The sequence below is a fragment of the Rhincodon typus genome, chromosome 9, assembly GCF_021869965.1.
Source record: "Rhincodon typus isolate 14 chromosome 9, sRhiTyp1.1, whole genome shotgun sequence".
Taxonomy (NCBI): Eukaryota; Metazoa; Chordata; class Chondrichthyes; order Orectolobiformes; family Rhincodontidae; genus Rhincodon; species Rhincodon typus.
Genome location: NC_063340.1, coordinates 83,842,628 through 83,861,607, shown reverse-complemented (window position 1 = coordinate 83,861,607; position 18,980 = coordinate 83,842,628). Strand labels below are relative to the sequence as shown.

Below are 18,980 nucleotides of genomic sequence, written 5' to 3'. Positions count from 1 at the left end.
TGGGGACCAGAAATTCCTTTTCGGAGCACTGCAATTGACCTCTATGACCCAGGTCAGAGAGGTCAAACATCAAACGGGAATCCTGGACCAGAGTGGTCTTCAGTGACACCAACTAGATGGTGGTGGTGTGTGGCCAACAGATGAGGACAGCAATGAATCCTGTCAGGCTTTGATGTCCTCCGTTATCACAGTGTTGATGTGCATTGTTGAGATAAGCTCTTGGGTGACGTACCCAGAAGTTGTACCTGACTGAACCACAGGACAGTGCCCTGTTTTTCTCCTGTTCCTCCTGGAAGAAATTGCGGACCATGGTTAAAGGATTTGTCACTGTCCTGAAAATCCATTGAGTTAATCATACATAACAAAGTTGCTAATAGAATAGAATATGTGATGGGGACGAGTATGGGCTGTAATCTTTGTAGGGATACTCTTGCACTTAAAAACTGTTACATTTTAATGGCAATATTGATCAGAATATGTGTTTTCTGAGATAGCACAAACCAGTGTGTTAACTTAAATAGGCGAGCTTAGAAATTCACTTTGAGCCCGGAAACAGCGAGGTTAAATATTTACAAAGTGATGCTTACGCTGCCCTTCATATTTTTACTTCCTTAGTTCTGTTACTTGAGAAGATTGAAAATGATGATATCGCCAACAAGACATTGAAGATCACGGACTTTGGCTTGGCCAGGGAGTGGCACAAAACAACCAAGATGAGTGCGGCAGGAACATATGCTTGGATGGCCCCTGAGGTTATCAAATCATCCATGTTTTCCAAAGGCAGTGATGTCTGGAGGTAGGTATACCCTTCAGCCGTCTAGCATGAAATTCTGGCTTCTTCTAATCATTCATGGGATATAAGCAGCACTATAAGGGTAAACATTTTATTTCCCATCCCTAATTGCTCACTGCAATGCATGTGGTCTAGGTACATAGAGCTGTTAAGGTGGGACAGCAATATATCTACAAGTCAGGGTGCTGTATGACTTGAAGGTGGTGGTCTTCCAATGTGTTTGCTACCCTTGTCCTTCTAAGTGGCAGAGGTTGTGGGCTTGGAAGGTGCTGTAGTTATAAAGTTAAATTTCTTATGAACATAGAAGAAAAATTAATTGCAACTAAATATATTCCATTAATCTTTTCCACATTTCGTCTCTCTCTGTCTCTTTGTGTGTGTCTTTCTCCCTGCCTGTTGCGCCCCCTCTCCACTCCTTGATCCATCATGTATACCCGCTCTTCCTCTCCTAGACCGTCACGTGTGGCACTGTCTGCCTGAAACTGAGGTTTAGAAGGTTAAGGGCTGATATAATCAAGGAATATAAAATATTAGAAAGGAAAATGAAGTGGATATAGAAAGCTTTCCTTTATATGAGTTCAGGAAAAGCTTTCTCATGCTGAAAATCCCAAATTTTCTTCCCCCAAAGTATTTCATGTGAAAATGAAGCTTGTAGATTCTTGTTGGATAATAGGTATGCAGTAAATGTCAGTAAATAATGTTGAGGTCTAAGTTACAACCTAATGGAATGCCAGGAAAGGCTCAAGGGATAGGCTCTTCCCATTCCTTTCTTCCTGCAGTTGATGCTCAAGAAGTTTGTTGTCACCTCTCTGCTTTCAGCTATGGCGTTTTGCTGTGGGAGTTACTAACTGGAGAAGTACCTTATCGTGGGATTGATGGTCTTGCAGTAGCATATGGAGTAGCTGTTAACAAATTAACCCTTCCTATTCCATCCACGTGTCCTGAACCATTCACCAAGCTAATGGAAGGTAAGCAAATGGTCTTGTAAAGTGAATTTGATTTGATTGATTTATTGTCATGTGTCAGGTATACCTAATGACAGTGAAAGGCTTTGTTTACAAGCAGTACAGACAGATTATAGTAAACAAGGACATACAGATCATAGGGTGAAAGAAAAACTGAGGCATACAGGCTATGTTGCAGAGGGTGTGTGCTAGGCAGGATCAACATTAGCAAGATGATCATTATTTGAAGTTGGAGAGTCCATTCATCAGTCTAATAACAACAGCTGGGAAGAAGCTGTTCCTGAACCTGCTGGGGCATGTGTTCAAGCTTCTGTATCTTCTGCCTAGCAGAAGTGGTTGGAGGAGAGCATTATCTGGGTGCGGTGGGTCTTTTTCTTGGCGGCTTTTCCATGGTAACGAGTCATGTAAATGGAGTCCGTGGATGGAAGGTTGACTTCTGTGATGGTCTGGACTATGCACCCAATCTTCTGTAGTTTCTTATGGTCCTGGGCAGAGCAGTTGCCATACCAGGCCATTATGTACCTGGACGGTATACTTTCAATGGTGCATCTGTAAAAGTTGGTGAGGGTTGTTATGGGCATGCCAAATTTCCCGAGCTGTCTGAGGAAGGAGCAGTTTATTGTGCCTTCTTGACCATTGCATCTATGTGGGAAGTATGGTACAAGTTGTAGGTTATTGTCGCTCCTAGGAACTTGATGCTGTCCGCCCTGTCAACCTCAGCTCCGTTGATATAGATGGGGGCGTGTTCTCCTTTCTTTCTGAAGTCAGTGATTGGCTGTTTAGTTTGCCGACGTTGAGAGAGAGGTTGTTCTCACAGTATCAAATCACTAAACTCTCTATCTCCTTTCTGTATTCTGATCCATGGTTGTTAGATGTCCATCCTACCATGATGGAGTCATCAGCAAACTTGTAGGTGGCATTCATTCGGAATTTGGCAACACAATCGTGGGTGTACAGGGAGTACAGCAAGGGGCTGAGGGCACATTTTTGGGGGAACTTCAGTGTTGAGTGTTATCGTGGAGGAGGTGCAGTTGTATATCTTCACTGATTTTGGTCTGTGGGTCAGAAAGCTGAGGATCCAGGTGCAGAGGCAGAGCCAAGATCAAGGTCTCCAACTTTTGAGATCAGCCTATAAGGGATAATGGTGTTGAAGGCAGAAGTTGTAGACGACGAGCAGGAGTCTTACGTAGGTGTCCTTGTTGTCCAGATGTTCCAGGGATGAGTGCAGGGCTAGGGATATGGCATCCTCTGTGGATCTGTTATGTCAGTAGGCACATTATAGGAGATCAAGGAAGGTTGGGAGACTGGAATCAATGTGGGCCGTGACCAGCCTCTGGAAGCACTTCATGATTATGGAGGTCACAGCTACTGGGCAGTAGTCATTAAGGCACACTGCATGTGCTTTCTTAAGTACTGGGGTGATGGTGGTCTTGAAGCAAGTGGGGACTTCAGTTTGTAGGAGGGAGAGGTTGAAGATGTCGGTGAATACCTCTGCCAGTTGGTCCACACAGGATCTAAGTGCTCATCCAGGCCCCTCGCTTTCCTTGGGTTAACACCCAGGGTGACCAATCTGATGTCTGCAGCGGTAACAGTGGGCACAGGTGCTGGCATTCTGCTCAAACCGAGCGTAGAAAGCATTGAGCGCATCAGGGAGGGATGTGTCTTTGTCCGCTATCTCGCTCTGCTTTATTTTAAATCCCGTAATGTTGTTTAGGCCGCACCACAGGCAGTGGGAGCCTGTTTGGTTGATTTGGGCCCGTAACTTGGTCCGGTACTGCCTCTTGGCATTTTTTTTTCCTTTATGCATTCACAGGATGAGGGCGTCACTGACCAGGCAGCATTTATTGCCCATCCCTAATTGCCCAAGGGGCAGCTAAGAGTCAACCACATTACTGTGGGTCTGGAGTCTCATGTAGGCCAGACCAGGTAAGGATGGCAGTTTCCTTCCCTAATGGACATTAGTGAACCAGATGGGTTTTTCTGACAATCGACAATGGATTCACGATCATCATTAGACTGTTAATTCCAGATATTTATTGAATGCAAATTCCACCATCTGCCATGGCGGGATTTGAACCCAGGTCCCCAGAACATTATCTGGGTCTCTGGATTAACAGTCCAGCAATAATACCACTAGGCCATCGCCTCCCCTTCGAGGGATCCCTGATGGCTTTGCGAAGGTCGTTTCTGGATCTCCTGTATAGGTCTGGGTCATCTGACTTGAATGCTGCACGTCTGGTGTTCAGCAGGGAGTGGATTTCCTGGTTCATCCAAGGTTTCCATTTGGGGAACTCCCAGATTGACTTAATAAAAACCGAAAGAACTGCAGATGCTGTAAATCAGGAACAAAAAGAGAAGTTGCTGGAAAAGCTCAGCAGGTCTGGCAGCATCTGTGAAGGAAAAAATCAGAGCTAATATTTTGGGTTGACATTTTAGGTCCAGTGACCCTTTCTCAGAACTGATGGTAGCTGGGAAAAGGTTGGTTTATGTGCGAAGACAGGAAAGGGGGTGGGGTAAGGAGTAAACGATAGGATAAAGGGTTGAGCCCACAGTGAAAGAAGAGCAGTTGGATAGACAAAGGAGTTGATAATGATCTGGCTGGGATGGTGAACAGCTGTTAATGGGGACTGTTTGTGGTTAACAATAGCTAGTGTGTAATGGCAGGCTATGCAATAACAAGGCCTGGTGTCTGGGCTAGTGGGCTAAGACATGGGAGAGTTCAGGCCCTAAAATTATTGAACTTGATATTGAGTCTGAAGGGCTGCAGGGCCCCCAAGTGGAAAATGAAGTGCTCTTCTTCCAGCTTGCGTTGAGCTTCACTGGAACACTGCAGCAAGCCTGAGACAAAGATGTTGGCCAGGGAACAGGGTGGTGTATTAAAGTGGCAGGCAACAAAAAGCTCAGGGCCTTTTTTTGCGAGTAGAACGTAGATGTTCTGCGAAGCAGTCACCTGTTCTATGCTTTGTTTCCCCAATGTAGAGGAGACCACATTCTGAGCAGCGAATGCAGTAGACTAGATTCTGGGAAGTGCAGGTAAAGTGTTGCATCACCTGGAAGGTATGTTTGAGCCCTTGGATGCTGTGGAGGTAGGATGTAAATGGGCATGTGTTACACCTTCGCCAGTTGCAGGGGGAGGTGCAATGGGGCTGTGGGGGTGCGTGTTGGGAGTGAAGGAAGAGCGGACCAAGGTGTCCCGGAGGTCACGGTCCCTGCAGAGGGCAGACAAGGGAAGGGAATATGTCTGCTGGTGGCATCTCGCTGGAGGTCGTGGAAATGGCATCTGGTGATCTTCTGGACGTGGATACTGGTGAGATGGTAGATAAGGGGAAGGAACGCTATCGCTATTGCGGGAGGGAAGAGAAGGGGTGAGGATAGAAGTGCGGGAGATGGGTTGGACTCAGTTGAGGGCCCTGTTGACAACAGTGCTGGGGAATCCTCAGTTGGAGGCTCCCTTGTCGAAGTCGGCCTCATTGGAACAAATGTGATGAAGACTAAGGAGCTGAGAGAATGGGATGGAGTCTTTACAGGAAGCAGGGTGCAAGGGTATATAGTCTAGGTAGCTGTGGGAGTCAGTAGATTTATGGTGGATGTTAGTGGCCAGCCTATCCCCAAAAATGGAAACAGAGATGTCGAGGAAGGGAAGGGAGGAGTCAGAGATAGACCAGATGAAAGTGGGGGCAGTGTGGAAATTGGAAGTGAAATCGATGAACTTTTCTAATTCTGGAAGAGAGAGGTCTATCGCTGACTCCTCTCTTCCCTTCCACAGGAAGTATACCCCACCGCCCTTCACGTTACCCAAGGATGCCATGCGATCTATGCAATGTATGGAGAACCCATCAGCCTGTAGGGCAGTCTGTGAAAGGATAGACCTTTTCTTAATAATGTTTTATTCTCTGCATTTTGTAACTTTGATTCATAAGTGAAGAGCTGCTGTATTGGTTTTGTCTGTATTGTGCACTTTATTTACTGAATTCATGTTCATACTGTGTGAAATATTGCATTCACTTGCCGAGCCAATTGAAACTGTTACAGAAAATTGCTGTAGGAACTCAGGATAAAGGACAAGTGCAGGAAATTAGGATTAGTGCACTTTTAGCAGTAGTTGCATCAGTGCAGACTCAATGGGCCGAAAGGCCCTTTCTGCACTGTATGAAACTTAGCAAGAACAGTTGAGGACTCTGGTCTGTACTCTATTGAGTTTAGAAGGTTGAGGGGGGATCGTGTTGAAACTTGCTGAATTTGGAAAGACCTGGATAGAGTGGCCATGGAAAAGATGTTTGATCAATTTATTATTGTCATGTGTACTGAGTGAAAAGTGTTGTTTTGTGCGCTATACAGGCGGATTGTACCATACAAAGTGTATCAGGAGGCAGAATAGAGTGCAGTGTTACAGCCAGAGAGAAGGTGCAGAGCAAAAGACATCAATATTACCATTTGAGAGGTCCGTTCAAAAGTCTGAACAGCGGGGAAGAAGCTGTTCTTGAATCTGTTTGCACATGTATTCAAACTTTTATATCTCCTACCCGATGGAAGAGGGTGGAGAAGAGTATAACGGGGTGAGAGGGAACTTTGATTATTTTGGTTGCTTTCCAAAGGCAGTAAGAACTATAGATGGATTCAATGGATGGAAGGCTAGTTTGTGTGATGGATTGGGCTATGTTCATAACTCTCTGTAGTTTCTTGGGGTCTTGGGAAGAGCAGTTGCCATACCACACTGTGATGCATCCAGATAGGATGCTTTCTGTCTTGCACCTATAAAAATTGATAAGAGTCCTTGTGGACACGCCAAATTTCCTTAGCTTCTTGAGGACGTAGAGATGTTGTGCTTTCCTGACCATTGCATCGTCGTGGATGGATCATGACAGGTCGTTGGTGATCATCACTCCCAGGAACTTGGCGCTTTCGACCATCTCCACCTCAGCACCATTGATGCAGACAGGGGCATTCCCTCCTGTCCGCTTCCTGAAGTCAATGACCAGCTCCTTTGTTTTGCTGATGTTGATGGAGAGATTGTTGTCTTTATACCAGGTCGCTAAGCACTCGATCTCTTTCCTGTATTGTATCTCGTCATTGTTTGAGATCTGATGTACAATGGTGGTGTCTTCAGCAAACTTATAAATGGAGTCAGGGCAGAATTTGGCCGCGTGGTTGTGACTGTATGAGGAATATAGTGGGGGGCTGAGTATGCAGCTTTGTGGGGCACCGGTGTTGACGATTATGGTGGAGGAGTTGTTGTCGCCTGTTCTTACTGATTGCTGTCTAGTTGAGGATCCAGTTACAGAGCGGGGAGCCAAGACCTAGGTCTCAGAGTTTAGAGATGATTTGTTTGGAATTGTGATGTTGAAGGCAGAGCTGTAGTCAACAAGTCAGAGCCTGATGTAGGCATCATGATGCATGTAGGGCCAGGGAGATAGCGTCTGTTGTGGACCTGTTGCGCCGTTAGGCAAATTGCAAAGGATCAGGGCAATTTGGTAGGCTGAAGTAGATGTATTTCATGACTAACTCCTCGAAGCACATCATAATTATGGACATCAAAGCCACCATGCAGTAGTCATTGAGGCACGCTGCATGATTTTTCTTTGGCACAAGGATGATGGTGGTCTTCTTGAAGCAGATGGGGACTTCAGATCATAGTAAGGAGAGATTAAAGATGTCTGTGAATATGCCAACCAGCTGGTCTGCAACTGAATTCACAGCCAGGGACTCCATCCAGACCAATCTCCTTCTCTTTCCGTGGGTTCACTCCCAAGAAGACCAATCTAAAGTCTGTGATGGTAACCGTGGGTACAGGTGCATCCAAGGCTGTTGGGATAGGTGACATCTGGTTTCCACTAGTAGGAGAGACGACTGGAGGGCACAACCTCCGAGTGAAGAGGCAACCCTTTAGAACTGAAATGAGGAGAAATTTCATCAGCTAGAGAGAGGGTGGTGAATCTGGCGAACTCATTGCCACAGAACACTGTGGAGGTCGAGTCATTAAGTGTATTTAAGATAGAGACAGGTTCTGTATTAGTAAGGGGATAAGGGGTTATGGGGAGAAAGTTGGAGAATGGGTTTGAGAAACATATCAGCATAGTCGCATGAGGGACCAGGCTTGATGGGCTGAATAGCCTAAATCTCCCCCAATATCTTAAGGTTTTATTTGTGGACAGAGAATGAGTTAATATTTCAAATCTAATACAATGGTTCAGTCATTTTGGGGGCTCAAAATTTTAATTTTGTTTCTGTCTCCATAGATGCTATCAGAACTGCTGAGTTGCTCTAGTATTTTCTCTTTTTATACCAGATTATGGCTGTTTTTATTTGACCGAATCTGGTGGTTGGCTTGCTGCAGAAGGTGAGAAGGAACAGAGCTTTGCCAGTGGTTAGATCAGTTGTCCCTGATGTGTCCTGGTATTGTGGAACACAGCATGGACCCTAAATAAATCAATCTACTCTGTTACCAGCTTAAGTCAAATTTATTAAATGTAAAAAGTTAACTAACAAATCAGTAGTCATTTCCATGCAGTAATTACCTTAACAGAAACCACAATGGTAATAGGTTGCCATATTTGTTACTTGATGTTTCTTTGTTAACTTGCGAACGGAGCAAAGTATTAATGATAGGCCAATGTTCTGGATGGGTCTGTCCACTTAAAGTCCCTCTGCTTGTAAATTTGGCCCAATGGTTGGTCCAAGAAATTTAAGACATGAGCACAGGTGAAGGATCACTTTTTAAAACTACAATTTGAAGTAGAAGTGATTTTCCCAAAAAGTGGGTGAAGTAATGGGTGAATGGATACAGTAAAGTATGACACGCTGTTTGTAATAGGAGTGAGATCTAAACATCATGGCCCCTCTGGCCACTCGCTTCACTGCATTGTTAATTCTTATAAGGGTATTCTGGTGTCTTTTTGTTGTCTTACACTTACCCACCGCCTAAATACAGTTTGGTTAATCTTGTTTTCTTGTTAAATTTTCAGTTTTGCTCATGTGGTTCTTGGTCTTGAGTTTTTTTAAATAAATCATTGTTTGGCTTGGTTACCCTGTTCAATTTAACACATTGCAAGCAAATTAAAATATGTCTCAGCATTTATAATTCCATTTCTGAACTGATGTTAACTAACATCTAGTTAAAAAATGTAAGCTTTCCCGGCCATTCCTGCTTGTTTTTCTTTTAACTCTGCAGTCGCCCTTGCTTGACCAAAGAATTGTATGGTGGGAATCAAACTCCAGATTATCAAAAACTGTACACATTGACTTTTTGCTGGCATACAGTTCCACGGGTGGGAAAAGCTCCAGTTTTTGATCAAATGGCCGTTCTCCTTGACTGTTTATTATTGAAATTGGAGGAGTCCAGATCAAATGCATCTTATTGTCATCTTGATTTTGCACAACAACTTGTGGAAAGTATGGCTGAATAGGGATTAAGAGTGGAAGTCTCTCTCTTTTCTACCACCTCAGGCTCCCTTATCCACTGCTACTACATTCAAATATACCATACTTAACAGCTGTGATCAGCTGCCCAACGAAGATCAGGGATAAAATTTTGTTCTTCTCCAAGATTAATTTGCATTCAAGCAAGATGGTAAAAAAGATCCGTGATGAAACTAATTTTAGTGCATAAAACCATTGTTCATAGAATCCCTACAGTGTGGAAACATGCTCTTCGGCACCACAAGTCCACACTGACCCTCACAGCACCCACCCAGACCCATCCCCCTATAACCCACCTAATCTACACATCCCTGAACACTACGGGCAATTTAGCATGGCCAATCCACTGAGTCTGCACATCTTTGGACTATGAGAGGAAACCGGAGCACCCAGAGGAAACCCACGCAGACACTGGGAGAATGTGCAAAATGGGGGTGGAATTGAACCTGGGTCCCTGGCGCTGTGAGGCAGCAGTGCTAACCACTAAGCCACGGTGCCATCCCACTCAGACTATGTTGTCAAACATAGACAAAGGGTTGTAATGAAATATATATTTGAAAAGAACATTTTGTTTTTATAAGTTTGTTTGTGAACACCTTTTTTTCTTTGTGTATTGTGTAAAACTAAACTCAAAATTCTCTTGGATAACTACTAGATAAGAAAAAGTTTCCTGCAGCATCAAGTCACACACAAACTCAGAAACTAGGTATGTTTCACAGTCTGTGCTGTAACGGTTCTCCTCAGCCAGACAGCAGCTAGGAAGCTATGTAGATCTCGGCATTGGCCTTCCAGTGAAAGGAACTGGCCCCAACTAAGTGTTGAGTGACACATTAGATTGATACAGATTTTTGCCAAAACTCAATGAGAAAAGGCAACATCGTTGTACGGCAACGTCATTGTACAGCAACAAGCTGCAAAGCGTAAAACCCCTTGCATTACGTGTCTTGGGCACTGTTTCATGCAATGTATCTGTACTGTAAGTGGAGCACAGCACCCTTTCATGCTTCATTCTGTATTCAACCTAATTGATCTGCACTGCTTTTTCCCTATTTTATTCACTCTTGGGACATGAGCCAGCATTTATTGCCCATCCCTAGGTACCCTTGAGAATGTTGTCGTGAGCTGCCTTCCCGAACCGCTGCAGTCCATGTGCTGTAGGTTCAATGCCGTTAGGGAGGGAATTCCAAGATTTTGACCCAGTGACAGTGAAGGAATGACAATATTTTTCCAAGTCAAATTGGTGAGTGGCTTGGAAGGGAATTTGCAGTTGGGGATGTTACCATGAACCTGCTGCCCTTGTCCTTCCAAGTGGTAGTGGTTGTGGGTTTGGAAGGTGCTATCTAAGATCTTTGGTGAATTTCTGCAGTGCATCTTGTGGGTGGTACTCACTGCTGCGACTGAACATCTGTTTGTGGAGAGAATGGATTTTTGAAGACATGCCAGTCAAGCAGAGATAGTAGGAACTGCCGATGCTGGAGCCTGAGATAACAAGGTGCAGAGCTGGATGAACACAGCAGGCCAGGCAGCATCAGAGGAGCAGGAAAGCTGATGTTTCGGGTCTAGACCCTTCTTCAGAAATGGGGGAAGGGAAGGGGATTCTGAAATAAATAGAGAGGGGGAGGCGATGATGGAAGGTGGATAGAGGAGCAGATAGGTGGAGAGAAGACGGACAGGTCAAGGAGGCGGGGATGGAGCCAGTAAAGGTGAGTGTAGGTAGGGAGTTGGGATGGGGGTTGGTCAGTTGGGAGGGAGGGGCGGGCGGGTGGGAGGGAAGACAGACAATTCAGGTAGGCGGGGATGAGGCTAGTAGGTAGGAAGTGGGGGTGGGGGTTGGTCAGTGAGGTGGGAGGAGCGGATAGGTGGGAGAAAAGACTGACAGGTCAAGGAGGCGGGGTCGAGCTGGGCTAGTCTTGGGATGAGGTTGAGGTTGGGGAGGTCTTAAAGCTTGTGAAGTCCACATTGAGACCATTGGTCTGCAGGGTTCCCAAGCGGAATATGAGGTGCTGTTCCTCCAGCCTTCGGGTGGCATCGTTGTGGCACTGGAGGAGGCCTAGGATGGACATGTCGTCCAATGAGTGGGAGGGGGTGTTGAAGTGGTTCGCGACTGGGAGGTATAGTCGTTTGTCAGAAACCAAGCCTCCGCTTGGTTTCCCTGATGTAGAGGAGGCCACATCGGGAACAGAGGATATAGTATACTGCATTAGCAGATGTGCAGGTGAACATCTGTTTAATGTGGAAGGTTTTTTTTGGAGCCTGGGATGGAGGTGAAGGGGGAGGTGTAGGGGCAGGTGTAGCATTTCCTGCAGTTACAGGGAAAAGTGCCGGAGGTGGTGGGCTAGTGGCTAGTGGGGAGTGTGGAGCAGATGAAAGAGTCACAGAGAGCGGTCCCTCCGGAAGGCAGATAATAAGGGTGGGGAGGGAAAAATGTCCTTGTAGTAGGGTCAGATTGCTGATTGCAGATTGTAGATGGTAGATGGCAGAAGTGGCAGAGGATGATGCGTTGAATCCAGAGGTTGGTGGGGTGATACATGAGGACGAGGGGAATTCTGTCTTGTTGTTAGCCGGCTGTTTTGTCCTGGGTGATGTCAAGCTTTTTGAGTGTTGTTGAAGTTGCATGCATCCAGGCAAATGCGGATTATTCCATCACATTCCTGACTTGGGCCTTGTAGTTGGTGGAGAGGATTTGGGAAGTCGGAAGGTAAGTTACTCGCTGCAGTATTCATAGCCACTGTATTTATGTGGTTAGTCAAATTCAGTTTCTGATCAGTGGTAACCCCAGTAAGTTGATGGCAGGGTTTCAGTCATCGTAACATCATTGAATATGTCCTGTGGCAATGGTTCGATTGTCTCTTACTGGCGATGGTCATTTGAATGGCATAAGTGTTACTTGTCGTTTGTCAGCCCAAGCCTGGATATTGTCCAGGTCTTGCTGCATTTGGACATGGACTGTTTTAATATCTGAGGAGTCACAAATGTTGCCGACCACTGTGCAATCAACAGCGGATATCTCCACTTCTGACCTTTTATAATGGAGGGAAGGTCATTGATGAAGCAGCTGAAGATGACTGGGCCTAGGACACTAACCTGAGAAACTTCTGCTGAGATGACTGATCTCCAACAGCACAGCTATCTTCCTGTATGCCAGGTGTAACTCCAAATAGCAGAAATTGATTCCCATTGATTTCAGTTTTGCTAAGGCTCATTGATGCCATACGTGGCTGAATGTGGCCTTGATGTCAGGCAGTCATTTTCTCTTCACTTGAACTGCAGCAGTTTGCCTGCAATGCGCCTACTGCAAATTTTATGCATGAAGTAAATTTTTGTAAAGATAAATTGGATTAAAGAGAAAAAGGTAGCCAGAATTCTCACTCCTGATTGTTTCCACTGACTCCAAGAGATTGTGAGTCATGCTGTGAGGTTCTCTTGGTTTAACAATCTAACAATCAGCACTACCAAGCCTCAGAGATGAAGTGACTACTTAGAAAAAAGTTTTAGAGGGTTGCCATTGGCTGCACATGTATAGGAAGTGTTGATGCTTTCAGTAAAGGGAAGAAAATTAGAGAAAAGGAAACAGTTTTTATAAAAAATTTTGATCCAATAATCTGTTGAAACTTTCAGAATGTTGGGACCAGGATCCTCACATCCGTCCAAATTTTGCTACCATTTTGGAGCAACTCACTGCTATCGAGGCCACAGTCATAACAGATTTACCCCAGGAATCATTTCACTCCATGCAAGATGATTGGAAAATGGAAATACAGCAAATGTTTAATGAGCTGAGGACAAAGGAAAAAGTGAGTTTTCTTTTAAGCTTCTTTGTGTTTTGCACTTTGACAAGACTTCAGACATGTATAGTTCTCGTCATAAGGCACACCTGGAACAGAGACTGGATTGATGGTTCACAGCAGTGGCTGAGAGAGCACTGTAACGTCAGAGATGCTGCTCTCCAGATAAGAGTCTGAGACTCTTTCTGTCTATTCAGTTGAGGTGGGTGTCAAAAGATGGCCCTATTTAATGAAGAGCAATAAATTTTCCTGGAAGTCCAATGTTTGTTCTGCAATTCACTCCAACCCAAAAAAAAAGCTGTTCAGTCACCTCTTGTATACATGTGAAGCTTATTCTTAAAATTCATAGAAATACTGGTGCACTTTATGGATCAGAACATATTTAAATGAGGCCTTTTTTTACTGCCCATCTGTAGCATCACCATTCAATCCTGCTGACATCTGAAATTATTGTCATTCTCATACGCTTCATGAAGTTTACTCCAGAATCTCTTGAGTAACTCTACAGTTCAGATCCAACCTGAATGAGATTGGAGTCTCACTGATTCTAAGTTCTCACTGAGAATTTGGGAAATCCAATGTCAGTGATATGATTAAAGTGCACTTGTAATTGGGTGAAGTTTCCATTCATTTCTCGAGTGATATAATACTTCCCAGTAGATTTAGGATCATAAGTCTGTTAGACCATAAAAAATAAGAATAGCAGGCTGCTCAGCCCCTGCCCCACCATCCAATAGGATCAATTAATGAGGATTAATTTGGAAGTAATATGTTAGCATAGTTTCTCATTTATTAATATTGTAAATAAGTACAGTGACACAAGTATTGGAAATATTTCAGACCCTTGGTCCTGCCTACCTGTGCCCTGGAAACGTCTCAAATTCAAAATCTATATTAATCCCTATATGGTCTCAGTACTATCTCTGAAATGTCCTTCAATGGTCTAGATACCCAAACCTGAAATCTTGCTCCTCAGACTGTGACCTTTTATCACATGTCACAACCTCTTTCACATACATGCACTCACGTGAACATGCAGACATAACTTTAACCCATGTTGATGGTGCATTTAGCTGTCTAAATCCCACCCACTCTATAATGAACTTCCAAAAACCTCCCTACTGCTTTACCACCCACTCCTCTCGATCAAATCTCTCCATAAAACCTACCTGTAACTAAACGTATGATCACTCTTCCAAATATCTCCTTTGGTTTGGTACCTGTTTATTATGTGAAGTCCCTTGGATTTTGACATTCTCCTAACTAACATAAATTTAATGGATCCAGTTATGTCTTTTGAGATGGTGTACATAGTGCAAATAAAAAATACAAAGACTACTGAAAAATTTTGAATGAGGTAGAAGATTTTAATCATCATTCTCGCTAATCATGTGCTTTATTGTGATCTGGTTCCAAACAATCCCAGACTTGGTGATTAGCTGTAACTTTGTTCTCTTGTGGTTCCTAGGAGTTGCGATCACGAGAGGAGGAGCTGACAAGGGCAGAGCTCCAGCAGAAGTCCCACGAAGAGCTGCTGAAGCGACGGGAACAACAGCTGGCAGAGCGGGAAATTGATGTGTTAGAGCGTGAGCTGAACATTCTCATCTTCCAGCTGAATCAAGAAAAACCAAAAGTGAAGAAAAGAAAAGGCAAGTTCAGGAAAAACCGGCTAAAGCTAAAAGATGGAAACCGAATCAGTTTGCCTTCAGGTATGGAGTTACAAACTATGATGTCTGGATCTGCACACAGAGATTACTCATGCCAAGCTAAATTGAAACTTCAGGCTGATGCAAGTGTGTACTGGGAAATGTATTTAAATTAAAATCCATGTCGCAGTTTTTGGCCGATGCAGAGTTGAATCTTCCTACGTATGGGATCAATCACTGGACTGTTCAATCCTGATCACTGTTCAGTGAACCCTGCCGGATGTTACACTTGTTTGGATGTTGGGTGAGAACAGAATGAATTTGTCAGCAGTCAAATAGCCTGCCATCACTCAAATAGCCTGCCATCACTCATTCCTCCTCTCTATCTCTCTTGTCACCTTCTGCATGAGTAATGTCGTGCTCCATTGAAAACTGGACTAGGTCCTTTCCAGTCCTTTAGCCCTTTGTTTTTGGTCTTCTAACTATCTGTCCTTGTAGCAACATTCATTTTCTTCATCTTAGGTAGGTATCTTGCACAAGAAAAGTAACTTAAGGGATGTAAATCCCAATCAGTCCATGCTAACGTTAATGCTTCACGTGCACCTTGCTCTATTTTTCCTTATCCATATCTACTATTGTATCTAATTATTACATCTTTTTGTTATATGCTTAAACAGGTTCCTCTTAAAAGCATCTTTAGTAATTTTAGCACTTCCTGTGCTAGAATATTCCACATTGTCACCATTCTTTGGAAAAAGACATTTCTTTTGAGCACCCTATTGGATTCGTATCTTATTGATTACTCTGGATATGATATCTTCTCCACAAAGGAAGTTCTTCTGTAACCACTCTACTAAAGCCCTTCGTAATTTTAAAGATTTCTATTAGATCACCCATCAGTTTCCTTTTTACAGGAGAAAGGGGATTCAGCTTGTCAATTCTTTTTTGCAGGTAAATTTTGCAACATTTAGCCCAAATCTGAACACCTGTGTGAATATAACTACCAAATTCTCAGTAAAATTTCCCAATTCTTTACATGGAAAGAGCGCTGCTGGCACCCTACAACAGTCCAACCATAACTTAGATGCCATATTTAGAATTCTTTCTCTCAGGCCATTCTTCTAGCCTGTTGGTATCTCAGTCTTGGCTTCTGTTTACCTCTATTGCCAAACTCACTGTAACTCAAATGCAAACTGTATCCTAAATACAACATAGTTTACTCTCTTGTGCATTTTTTAATCTTCTTTAAAGCTGCATTATGACAATATTTAACACTTAAAGATATGCCAATTTAAAAACTTAATACAATTTGATAACTACTATCTTTATTAGCTCCGGAAATATGTCAATGACATGAAGTCTTAGCATCAAGCTTCGATTAAAGGTTCAGCATAAATTCTGTGCTTTTCAGTTCTGTTCCTTTAAAAATTAAGCTTAATAGCTTTCATAACTAATTAACCACATCACTTCATTTCCTTATTCATATACATGATATGTTGTTTCTCTGAAGAATTTCAGAAAACTAGTCAAGCATGACCTGTATTGATTGATCCTGGTGTTAAATTGGTGCTCTAAGTCCTTAGTATTTCAACAATGTAGTATTGCATATCAGACTTAACTGTAATGGATCATCTTCAGAGTTTTGATTTTTTTTTTTCACATTGATAGATTTTCAGCACAAGATCACTGTTCAAGCTTCTCCAACTCTCGACAAAAGGAAAAGTTTGAATGGCAGCAGTTATAGTCCACCGAGCAGCCCTACCATTATCCCACGACTAAGAGCTATACAGCGTAAGTGCAGTGCTATTTCCATCAATCTTGTATGTTATAATGGTTTTGTACTGCTTGCTGATTAAGACAGGTGACGGAGCAAAGATTGAAACTAATTCCTCATTTGTTTATCGCTGTGTGAAATCTTTCTTTATATATGCATCAGGATTTTTAGTTTTGCTCATGGCATGAGAGTATTGCTGGCACAGCCAGCATTTATTGCCCATTTTTAATTTTTTATTTTGAAAAGCTGGCAGTCCACATTTTGCAGGGAATGCACAGTGCCTAAATGATCTCGGGATGTTTGTATAGCTACAGTATGATTTTTGTCCTCAGTTTCACATTTTCCACCAAAATCGTAAGTTTTATTTCTCAAGATGGTCATGACTGTCCAACAAGATCTAGGAAAAACGCCACATACTTCCTAAAGCAGTGTGGTTAACTAATTTATAGCATTAGTACCATTTTGATGATGAAGTCTGATTTTATTTTTGTCAGTTTAATTCTATTGCCTGTTTTTGCCTGCTGCACTTTGACCATAAATCCCACTTCGACTGTAAAAGTTCTGGCTAGTAACTCCTATTTGGCATCCTTTTGATGTCAGCTTCTGGCTTTGGCATCTACATGTTTTAAACTTTCACACAACTGATACTTTGCGTAGACCATTTATATATTCACCTTGGATTCAGCTGTATGAAGCCTCACTGAGAAGAGTTCATACTGGAATAGTATTTGAATCTACATTCCAAATATGTTTGCAATATAATCCTTTTATTGTGCTGTAGTAAGTATTTGACAACTGCAGTGTTCCAAGCAGTAACGTTCCAAAGAAATAAACTAATTATGATGAAAGGCTGAAGATTTTTATGGATCTCTAGTCATGCACACCACCCTGGCTGAGTTAATTCCTGATAACAGTTTTTGTGAATAAAATCCCTGAAATCTTGGCAGTTCCTACAAAGTACCCACTTAGTTGCCATCTAGGCACGTAACTAATAATCCCGGCCCTGTTGCCCCTGCTTTGTATCGCTGTCTTGACCCCATTGAGAAAGATAAATCAACACAAAAGGGCTATGTATGGACTGCACTTTCAGCAAACATTAAATTCTGTCCTGGTACATTGAACCTCAAGCAATCTAGGAATGGTCAACTTGAATAATTTCCTACACTAAAAATCTTAAAGCCATTTGAGATTAATGTTTGTGCTTTTTGTTTAAATTTGTGAGATTGTACCAGCTCTTAATCCTACGTATTTATGTACACACAGATTGGGTATTTTATAATCTGGTGATCTAATTCATGGAAAGATATCCCATTAAAAATGTGCCCAGTTTGTTTTCTGATGCAAAGAGGCCTTTAACCGAACCTGTTCCAGGGAATAGTCATGCTAGTTGTGATAAGGAACTGAATTTAGATACAGTAATGTAGGCAAGATACAGTGAAGGTTAGTATTCTCAGCAGCTGATTTGGTGAGGGAGACGGCATCTTGATGCAAGGTCCAAGCATCCTTCAGCGTTAGACCCACGTTTGATCAAATCTTTATTTCTGGTGCTAGCCTAACACCAGGAACCAAGTGGACTGACACACAAGAATTGAGTTGTCAGCAGTCTTTAAAGCTGATGGCTGATTGGGAAATGGCAGCATCTGAAATAGTCTTAGTAGATGAGGGCACTTAAACTTACTTCTGTATTGATTTAGGATGATTTCAGTCTACAGCAGCAAATAAATCTCTGCCCTGACCTAGGACATCAGACAAATATCCAAAGGCATTAATGGCACTTGAGAGGGCTAAAAGGGGCCATGAAATGACCTTGGCAAACAGGATGAAGGAGAATCCCAAGGCTTTTCATGCATATATAAACAGCAAGAAGCTAGGGACAGAGTTTATCCATTTAAGGATAAAGGAGGAAGTTTGTACATGGAGCCAGAGTGTGTGGGTGAGGTCCTTAATGAATATTTTGCATCAGTGTTCACAAAGGAGAACAACATGGTGGATAGTGAGTCTGAGAGGGATGTGTTCTAGGGCATGTTGATATAAAAAAAAGGTGGTGTTGGTGTTTTGAAAAGCATCAAGGTAGACAAACCCTCAGCACCTAATGGGACCTGTCCCAGAATACTGAGGGACGAAATCGCCGTGTCCTTGTACAAAATATTTGTATCCTCTTTAGTCACAAGAGGTACCTGGGAACTGGAGAATAGCCAACCTTGTTCCTTTATTTAAGAAGGGCAACAGGGATAATCCATGAAATCCCAGGCTGGTGAGCCTTAATTAGTGGTAGTTATTGGAGAAGATTCTTAGGATAGGATTTATTCACATTCCTAAAAATATAGACTTATTAGCAATAAGTAGTTTGGCTTTGTGCGGGGGAGGTCTTGTCTCACAATCTTTATTGAGTTTTTTGAGGAAGTGACAAAGATGATTGAGGGCAGAGTGATGGATGTTGTCTATGTGGACTTCATCAAGGCCTTTGACAAGTTCTTTCATGATAGACTGATACAGTAGTTACCTGGGATCCAGGATGAACTGCTAAAATGGATACAGAGATAACGAGGTGTAGAGCTGGATGAACACAGCAGGCCAAGCGGCATCAGAGGAGCAGGAAAG

The 18,980-nt window shown here is 43.0% G+C and overlaps 1 protein-coding gene across 2 annotated transcripts in view; it reads left to right on the top strand.

The window, feature by feature from the left end:
• Positions 1 to 18,980, top strand: part of map3k21 (mitogen-activated protein kinase kinase kinase 21) — a 102,185-nt gene that overhangs the window by 64,522 nt on the left and 18,683 nt on the right. For both annotated transcript variants that reach the window (XM_048601017.1, XM_020513914.2), the window contains exons 2-6: positions 616 to 796; positions 1,613 to 1,761; positions 12,793 to 12,968; positions 14,428 to 14,668; positions 16,274 to 16,396. In XM_048601017.1, the coding sequence (XP_048456974.1) occupies positions 616 to 796; positions 1,613 to 1,761; positions 12,793 to 12,968; positions 14,428 to 14,668; positions 16,274 to 16,396 (870 nt within the window). The remainder of the gene's footprint in view (positions 1 to 615; positions 797 to 1,612; positions 1,762 to 12,792; positions 12,969 to 14,427; positions 14,669 to 16,273; positions 16,397 to 18,980) is intronic.